A 10,350-nucleotide genomic window follows, 5' to 3' on the forward strand; every position below is an offset into this window, starting at 1 on the left:
CCTTGGTACCATTAGCCTGATAAATGGAACATTATGCTCTAGATTGCTTCCAGTTGCATTTAAACATTGACAAGAAGAAATATCTCCTGTACACCAATTCCAAGATGGCTCCCTCTCTTTCAATTTTCATCGAATTGTGAAAAATGTGCAAAAATCATGTAAACAAGTAAAGCACACCATACCATTATCCTGAATTCTTGAGATGTTAATAGTGGCTAAAATCACACATGAAAAATCAGTTGGAGATTTCTTCTATTGTGATGAACATCTGATCAAATTATTAATGAAATCTATCCAAGTGATTTTAAATTATTGTACTTGAATGGATGGACAGCAGTACACCAAAATACATCAGTATGAAAGAGTATTACCTCTTCAACTAAGTTTACAATCAGGGCTACAATTGTCTCAACATAGCAAAGCTGTAGGTAATTTTCTTAAGTTGATAATCACTGCTACTTATATTGATGACAAAATTGATTAAAAGGTGTATTGGTATTCCATAGTTAAGAATTCTTGTGTTCAATATAGTAGAATTTGTTGGTGCTAGATTTGGCTTCCATTTATGCTATTTTGGGTTTTGAGTACTTCCTGTATACAATTAATGTCTCTTTAAGATTTTCATATAAAAATCATATATAAAAGTGAATTACACCTAAAAATCAAAATTAATTTCATATTAAGTTTAAATCAATTTCATTTAAAACTCAGTTTGTATGAATTTCATTTAAAACTCAGTTCATATGAATTTCATTTAAAACTCAGTTCGTATGAATTTCATTTAAAACTCAGTTCGTATGAATTTCATTTAAAACTCAGTTTGTATGAATTTCATTTAAAAACTAAGTTTGTATGAATTTCATGTGAATTGTTAACAATACATGTCGTTGTCTTTTGACTTTTTTTTTCACATTAAAAGTTATAACTTAATAGCTGTTCATGTGTTGTTACAAAATACAGATGTAGAATAAATATTTATTTACAAAAATTATGTCTTAACACCAGTCTGACTTAAATGTTTGATGATGTCCACCCAGTCATGCCCTCGGGGGCGTTCACCCGCTGCATTCATGCGATCGTACATTTTTCTTTTTTGATTTTTCGTTAATTGTTCTTTCTTTTCTTTCTTTTTTACAACATCTGGATCTGCCATCACTTTTTCTTCTGTACTCTACAAATTGAAAAATTAATGAAGGAACATGGTTTGGTCATACTTTCAGGTTTGAATACTTTAGGCCAAGTAAAGTTACATAGCATATTTTCATCAATTTAACCTTCACAAAAAATATGGGATGGGTGGGAAGGTTTTATTTTTTTTATTTTTTATTCCTTACCAGATATTTGCTGGCTAATTTTAGCTATTTGAAGTATAAATAAATTCTAAATCCATAGCCACATCAGTTTCAGAGAAGAAACATTATTTTAGTCACCAAGAAATGAAGATTTCTGTGATTTAGTACCTCAATACTAGAAACTGATGTGAAAAAAATTCTGATTTGAAAATTATTTTTATTTTTGTCAATCTTTAAGGAGGGGATGATAATCTACTAACTAGTTTTATTTGGCCTTAAAACTAGAAAATAAGGTGATACCCATGGCCTACACTTCCCTTCTCAGACACAAATAAGGTGATACCCATGGCCTACACTCCCTTTCTCAGACACAAATAAGGTGATACCCATGGCCTACACTGCCCTTCTCAGACACAAATAAGGTGATACCCATGGCCTACACTCCCCTTCTCAGACACAAATAAGGTGATACCCATGGCCTACACTTCCCTTCTCAGACACAAAAAAGAAAACCCTAAAATTCTCTCATATGGACATTTAAGACAAAATGGAGGTCCACAATAGTATCATATGATAATGAATTTGTTAAAGTTTCATCAAATTCCATTCAGTAGGTTCAGAGGAGTTATGGATTAGAAGTGATGGTGGATTAACAGTCAAAGGGATGGACAGCACTTTATATTTCCTGGTGACTAGGATTTACAAATGAGTACCATTACATTTTCAGTTTCAGTCTTATTCGCTTAAGGAGGTAGACCTAGGGTAAGGGACATAACTCTTGAAATCAGTGATATGTTTGTATCATATTCAATTCCACCAAAGCCTATCAAGCTTTCATTTGAAACAGAATGAAATCAGTCCAAGTTACGTTGATGCTTATATCATATGGGATTGTTGTAAAATGGTAAATACAAACGTTTCAAGGATTTGCAAGAGCTGAGTCCCTTACCCTAGGTCTACCTCCTTAAGATATATAAAAAGCAAAACATGTACAACCCTTCATGATATGGGATTAACACACATTACACTAAGGAGTGCAATACATTTACCTGTATAATTGTAGGAGCCTCTGGTTGGTCTGTTATTAACTCATCATAGTTTTCTTTGATATATTCAAACAGTGTGTAAGTCATTGCACAGCCAATCATATCAGGAATCTACATGATAAAATAGGAATGTTTTGACCAATTCTTAATCCAACTTCAACACTTGTTAATACCAAATCAAATTCTCTTTCATAAGTGATTGAATTTACTTTACATAGTACCAAAGGTGCATACGGTACTTTTACAGTTCCTCTGTAGCTTATACAATTTTTTTCAGCAAAGTACACTCCACAGAATTGTAATATTTTCCTGTAATACCAAAGATCTGAATTTTATGAATAAATGTCATAAAGTATGACCAAAAATATGAATTGTCTGACAGCAGCTTAAAGCTACTTAAACAGACCTGATGTACACCTATCCCCATTTAGCAGGTTAAGTGTAAGTTTTTGTAAGAATCAGGCAAAAACAAATCAGAAATATGCATATCAAAACACTACACTGGTCTGACAATTTAATTTCACTCAAAGATGCTTTCTATATTTGAAAAGACCATTATTTGATCCCTGCATCACTGGACTTGTTCATAAATTTTACAATAGAGCTTTAAAATTCTTACAGAGACTGACACGGAACTACTGAAACTATGGAATAATTATATAGATGATAAGTACATTGTTATCAAAAATCACATGTGAGGCACTTTACAATTAATGCTCTAAGAAAATTGAAGAAAATTTGTTTCCTTATCAGAGTGAGTATCAAAATGCATATTTAGAATTCTACTTTCCCCAAGCTGATGATGAGGTGAGTATTTTTGTCAAATGAACAAATCTTCAAATACAGTACAACTATCCCCATTTTCCATTTTAATGCAACCAAATAAGTCTTAAAATTACTTCTTGACATGTGTAAAAACTTTTAGGGGTCAATTCAGAAATTTATAAAGTTTATCCAATGAAATTTGAGGTTACAACAAATGTTGCATTAATGTTCGAGGTTCTTCATCAAAGATTGTTTAATTAATGTCCTCACCTGTTCTTCTACTTTGTCTTTTATCTGACTTTTAACATTATCTAAACTTGAAATATACAAAAGTTACAATGGAATACATGTAGTATATGCTTATCCAACACATGTGTAAGAAAAGATATCATGAAAAATCATGGTATACAGACATTATATTTTTCACATGTCACAAGTTGTGTTACAAAATGTACATGAATACGGGCAAGTACAATAATTCCTCAGGCCTCCTTGGAACTTTGCCACATCAACCTATATCAATAAAATCAAAACAAAAGAGGCACCTCCCATACCATTGATAAGAATAGTGTTTAAAGCTAATTTGGGCCAATAAAAAGACAAAGAAGTGATTAATAGAACATTAAGAGATAACCCACCATGTAACGGAGGAAAATGCTCAAAATGGTCTAACTTGAAAACTACATTTTGGATTCTGATGAAAAATTATCTTAATCTGTATATTTTGGTACTTAACAACTGTTTCAAAGATTATAAAAAAAATCATTAATCTATTCCCAAGTACCAGTAATCATCTGGAAACTATCGGGGACAACTTTTCCGAGGGAATTACCATAATACTTCATCACTTCATGTAATTAATTCTTTTAACCTATCAACAGGGTAGAGATTGTGACAATTGTTAGTTTTAAAGGGAAAATAAAAAGTAAAGCATACACTAAAAATTTAAAGTCAACATGCTTTTATACAGTTAATAAGAGAAACTTGGCATGATGTGAAAATAAAGAGGAGGATAATACCATATTTGCTTTCCTGAAAAAAAAAACCGAACTTACATGTGTTTGTTATAAAATGCATCCAGTTTAACAATAGGACTTTCCTCTGGGTAGTTATCAGTCCATACAATCTCTAGCACAAATGATCGATGTGTTCCATCTTCACCATACTGTCAGAAATGAAATTGTTAATTTATTTTAAAGAAGAAAATGCTTAATTGGAGCTCTTGAAGTACCAAAATAATTACATATAATACTATGATGAAGGGGATATACAATGTTATATAGTCAGGGATAAAGTTCTTTTGTTGAGTAGATGAAAGGCCTAAGACGGATGAAATCCATGAAGACAACATCTAAATCATCAAATCAAGTTTCTACAAAGAATCTTATACCTTGCATAGATCTATGACTGGTTTAGAGAGCATATGTTGTGGTCTAAACATGACGACTTCCTTGTTAAGAGGCATGAATTTATATTATGTAATAATAGCAGTGTTCTAGGATTCCCATCACTCTCAGCAAGGATTCTACTTTCCTATCACTATGAGCAAGTGCAATTTTGGTATGGGAAAGTTACTTATTATGTCCCACTTTCCCTTTGGCAAGTAGAAAGCTTGATTTTTTTTAAGGATTTGATAAGTTTGGAAAGCAAATTTCAAGTGTTGGAAAGTAAATCTTTATTTAGAGTTTTCCTGTGGAAACCTTAAAATTAGGAAAAATCCTAGAACATTGTAATAGTCTTTAATATTTTTTACTTTTTCTGTGTAATTATTAGCCAAGAAAGTGTGTCCCACTTAAATTTGACCTTTCATGGAGTATAATGAGATGGTTTATAAATGTACCTTGTATTGAAATGTAGTGTCATTAACCTTCTTAAAGCTATCGTCACCTTCATAAATGGAATGTAAGACTTCCAGTTCTTCCTGAAAGAGGGAAAAAAATAAATTGTAGCTCTTTGTGAATGAAAACATTACCTGTATGTCAAAGATAACATTGTTTATTATCTGTCATCAAAATAATTGACTCAGAAATACCTGTATTTATATTGGGGGTAATTCCTCTAAATCATTCCAAAATACACAAAAGCTATCTGTAGTTTTCAGTTTAACCCAATCTAATTAAAAGCCGATCTTGCAGATCCTGGTTTTCTGTTATGTCGTAACATACACATCAAAAGTTTTAACTCTGAAAAAATGAAGAGACTGGTTGTGATTCCTCCAACCTGCTTATTAAACCAAAACAAATGTTTGTTTCAAACTGATGTGACTATTAATGATTTATTAAATATTCATTTCATAAAAAGAAGTGTTTACTTTAAGTGCAACATGTGTGTTTTACTGTGTGCTTTACTGCCTAAGAGCAACATGAAACTGTTTTGAACATTTTAATGACTCACTGACAATGTGAGAAAAATATTAAAATACCTCTTGTAACTCCTTAGTTGTCATTTTTTTTAAGTTTTTGTATGGTTGTGGAAAATCTAATCTTCATTTCATCATTTTGTCACTGAAAAAAATTGAAATGTACTTACATAATGTATAATACATGTCCCAAGATTAAAAGGAGTATCTTTTTTTGGGGGGATAGGGAGGTAAAGCATCTGAAAGGATGTTTAAATGTTATTTTTACTTATGATACATGAATTACACAACGTCTCCTATATTTCAGTTGCTTTAATTTAGATTTTATTGTCATTTAAGTTTGTGACTTATCACATTAATATCTGACCATATGGATTAAATGTAGTTGCCTTCCCTGTATCTCCAGTGTTTATTCTAGAGAGGGCAATTGTGCTAATACAGGGCTTTTTCCACCTTTTTTCAAATAAGGCCCCTGCCCCTGAGATCGTGAATTTTTTATCAATTGGGGAAAAAAGTATCAAATAAAATCATTTACTATGACACACACCAATGTCGTTTTTACTTTACAACAATGTCGTTTTTACTTTGTACACCTTTTATTTTACAACCAATGGAAGATAAAGATAAAAGAAGTTAAGAAATAATAATCATAAACTGGCTACCGTAAAAAGTCAAAAATTGAAAAATAGATGCGTTTTTTTTTTTTTCCCTGATCTTAAAATTGTTGTCGAGAAACTGTGACAATAATGATTTGATGACTCATCAATAAAATATGACTTTCATTCTACTGACAGATGAATTAATTGACAATTTCCATATTGCTTGCTTCAGTTGGGAAATTCATGATAGATTTCGGGAAAAAAAGGCACTTTTTGTCGGAGAATAGTGCCAACAACTGGTGGTAAATCAAAGGTAGAAAAAGTCCTGTAATAGTGCAGATATTTCAAATATGGTGCACAAAAAGTTTGGCAAGTGCGCACATAAGTCAATTATGTATTTCTTAAAGTGCCAATTACCTTGACCGTTTCATAGAAAACATCAGTAAACATGTTGGAGAAACAAAAGAATCTGTTGCAATTGAACTTTACAGGCAAAACGACCGAGAGAAAGCTCAGGTGGCAACACAGGGGACATGGTCCTTTCCCTTGACCTCACTGACGACATGCGACAATTCACAGATGAGCCAACTGATGGAGAACAAACATGCACAGCCAGCAAGCCTAGAAAAATGGAAATGACCCCCGTTTTACTGCCAAGGGGCCCTTATCAAGCCACTTGTAAAATGTGTAAATTGTGGGCAGCTATATTAACTCTCTCGTCTGCCATCCTCGTTTTCTTTTTTTATAACTCAAAGAGTTACAGGTGTTCTGGTTCAGCTTACTGGGCTCCTTGTGAATTAGAGCAATAACACCGGAGATTTGTATAAGGAATACCTAAAGTCCTAATTTTGGAGATTTCTTAATTTACAATTCTCAAGGAAATGAAAACATTTTCGTCATCATCAAAGATGACCCCAAAAAATTCAGACGCAAGAAATAGCTTTAAAACTACCTTTAGTACATTATTCTCATGAAGTTTATCACTGAATTAATTTCAACTTAGTCTTCTTCAGTTAGTGATTTTTTTTCTCACACATGTTAGAGGAGTAACAGATGGAGAAGGGAGTGGTGTGATGAGAAATGTTATTTAATAGTAATGTCAATTCGGACCATATGATTATTCGACTGAAGGGTTGATTCTAGATGTTTTAAACTCAACTTACCATGTACATTAAAAGCGCTTGCACACAAGATGCTTTTTAAAGAGCAGAGCAGTGGGTGGAGAAATATTTTCATCCATTAGAGATCACTAGAGACCTATAATTAATTACAGGTCTACAAGATCACAAATTCATGTTTTCTAAAAAAAAAAATAAAAAAAATCGATTATTGGTTTATATCTTACTGAAATAATAAGAATTAAATAAATTAAAAAGAATGCACTACATTGTTGTAAAGAAAGGGAAACAACTCTTTCATTGTTTGGGTGATTTGTAAGGGAACTTCGAACATATCTTATGAACTATCCACTTTTAATTCAGAAAAAACGCTGATCTTCATGATAATTAATAAGTATAACACTACATTGGAACAAAACAAAAAAAGTGGAATATAATTTACCTAGTGCCGCCATTTTCAGAAAGTATGTTTGTTTTCTCCATGAACAGTTCCTACTCTTTGATGGGAATGGTCTCTAATGATCAGCCACGTTAAGAAGTTTATACCGAAGTAAGGAGAACAATTTGTTCAATTTCATCGAGCTCGTTGCACCTCAAATATTAGTCCGATTTTCCTCCAGTCTAATTAAAACTAGATCTTGTAATTTGTCCACTAATGCGGGAACGTAGTGGACAAATTACAAGATCTAGTTTTAATTAGATTAAATTTCCTCCGACCCTGCAACCTTCCTCTTTTTTATTTGGATATTGATATGTCGGGCAAGAATAATTTGAATAGAATATACTACACAGTTTAAAAAAAACCAATTTCTTATGAAAATTCCTACTCAAAAGTCTGTAGTTTTTAACCCGTTCAGTCGCAATTTAGTACGCTAGTACTGCCCAGAAAAAGTTTCAAGATGATTACATCTATCTGGTAGTCTGCTTCCAAATTTCAAATACATGAATTATAATTGAGACAATGTTACCTATTTGCCATGGACTAAGATTTCAATGGAAGCATCGTGATCCAGAAGAAGGAACCAGAAATTTATAATTTAAGTGGTTCAATCTTGGTTTATTTAAAAGAGGGGCTGGCGGAGAGCAAGTTATGGATAACTCAATTATCTGACAAATTTTATTCAAAACAAATAAAATTTTCCATCAAAATGGAATTCTAACGACCCTCCCCCTATCCGGCATTTGTTACTATGCAGGGCCGGATCCAGACACTCTGAAAAGGACGAGGTGCTAGCCGAGATTTCACAGAAAAATGGGGTGCTAGGACATTATTAGCCAGGTTTTGTCAATTTGACAAATGAAACTGACAAATTTTCAAATAAAAAGGACGGGTGCCAACCTACTGCCCTCCCCTCTGGATCCGCCAATGCTTTGAATTAAAATATTTGGTGTGGTCCTCTAAATTGTACACGTCTGGAACCATGGAAAGATCTTTGGTTGGCAATAACATACAGAGCAGATTGAAATTGGATTGACAAAACTTTCTTTTGCATCAAATTTGTTGTAATAAGAAGGTATATTGTTATTGGTGTCATTTTTTGTGGGTTCAATTGACAATGTAAAAAAGTTACTTTTAAAAGCGGTTTTAATGTTGAAAAGCATTGTAAAGATGAAGAAGTATACGTATTTTGTTTTGAATTGATAATGCCACCACCACAACATGACCAGGGATCGCCACAACAGAGTGATTCACCACCGGGAGGGTACGACTCGCAGCGACCACACGGTGTATATGGCTCTACATCATTAATTCCAACGGTTGAACCGAACTATGATTATGGTAAGGATAATACATGGAACCAATATTCGAGCAGAAATCAAAAGAATATAATCCAGGGATAAAGACCAGACAAAGAAAACAGACACACACAACAAAAAACACGAAATAAACATAATAACACGTACAAAGAAACAAAAGCAAATTTGCAACTCGGACTCAACCAAAAACTGGGAGTATGGACCATGTGCACCAGTAAGGTAAGCGTCCTCTGTTTTTCTAGTGACGTTTTATTTGTGTTCACTTGTTTTGTTGATATTTGTATTTACTTATTGTTCGTATTTCGCATTGTATTACAGAGACATTAATGAAGGCTAAATTTATATCAAATATTTACCCTTGAATATAGCGAAGATGTATTCATGTGCACTTAATGAATTAAGTGTTGTGTGGTCATTTTACCGGACAGATTTCGATTCACATGACAACGGTCAAGCTATCATAGAGTCAAATGTCATATAGTATGCTTGTTCATCGTGCCTAAGTGTCAGTCTCTGTAAGAATTAGGCAGTGAGTGAAACATAGTATGAAAAAAAGCATCATTTTGAAAGTTAAATTGGGCTATTTGTATCAATCAGAATTAAGGAAAAAAGATAGGATTTTCGATACCATTTTGGTTAATTGAGTTATAATTTCATTAAAACGCACTAAAAATAAACACTTCAAGGGCAGATAACTCTATCAGCAACCTCATTTTTTCTTAACATTCTATTGAAAATTTCTGAGGTCTTTTCAAACAGAGAAATTACCGTTAAGCGAGATTATATTGTCAAATCGGTGGGGTTTTTACATAAGTTTCTGATTTTTTTTCCATTTTGCCTGATTTTTACAATAACTGATTATAGATGGACCATCAATTATCAAGAATGTCTACTTCTGAAAATGAAGTATACTTTTAAACCTTTTTTTTTAAAGCGGTGCTTTTTTACCCTGGTTTTCTCAAAGAGAACCAACCAAAAAGCTTGTTACAAATCAAATTAGATTACATATAAAAATTCATTGCTGCTTAAAATATTTTACTTACCCATTCATAAAAAATGTATATGAAACTGATCCGAAAAGTGATACGGACCCAACGTTTCTTTAGAAGTAAAACTGATATACCGATTTTGGATTCATTTTAGGGAAATTGACTTTACCCAACATGTGAACTGTCCCCTCTTAGTTTTCTATGTTGCCGAATTTTCTTAATCCCACATATCCTAGACTTTGACCTTAGTGTACCTATGATAAGCGACATACAGGTTGTTAAATTCTCCAACACGTTTAATAGGATTAGTTATTACCAAAAATACGTTAAAATATGTTAAAAACTGACCAATTGATATGAATTCAAACCGGGCATCTATACGGGGCCAATGTGAAAAAAGAAAAAAAGTTGGTTAATAATATAT

At 32.7% G+C, this 10,350-nt stretch overlaps 1 protein-coding gene across 1 annotated transcript; it reads right to left on the minus strand.

The window, feature by feature from the left end:
• Positions 1–963: 963 nt before the first annotated feature.
• On the minus strand, positions 964–7,158 carry LOC148606417 (RWD domain-containing protein 4-like). Its single transcript, XM_088546243.1, has 7 exons — positions 7,014–7,158; positions 5,526–5,607; positions 4,944–5,024; positions 4,159–4,268; positions 3,374–3,419; positions 2,342–2,449; positions 964–1,171 (listed from the first exon to the last, which is right to left on the minus strand). Exons 2-7 carry the CDS (start codon positions 5,547–5,549, stop codon positions 989–991), a joined length of 552 nt encoding a protein of 183 aa, XP_088402369.1. The 5' UTR covers positions 5,550–5,607; positions 7,014–7,158; the 3' UTR covers positions 964–988.
• Between the last annotated feature and the right edge of the window lie 3,192 nt (positions 7,159–10,350).

Source organism: Perna viridis, chromosome 9 (assembly GCF_037379345.1).
Source record: "Perna viridis isolate PV_CMFRI_1.1 ecotype Kerala chromosome 9, ASM3737934v1, whole genome shotgun sequence".
Taxonomy (NCBI): domain Eukaryota; kingdom Metazoa; phylum Mollusca; class Bivalvia; order Mytilida; family Mytilidae; genus Perna; species Perna viridis.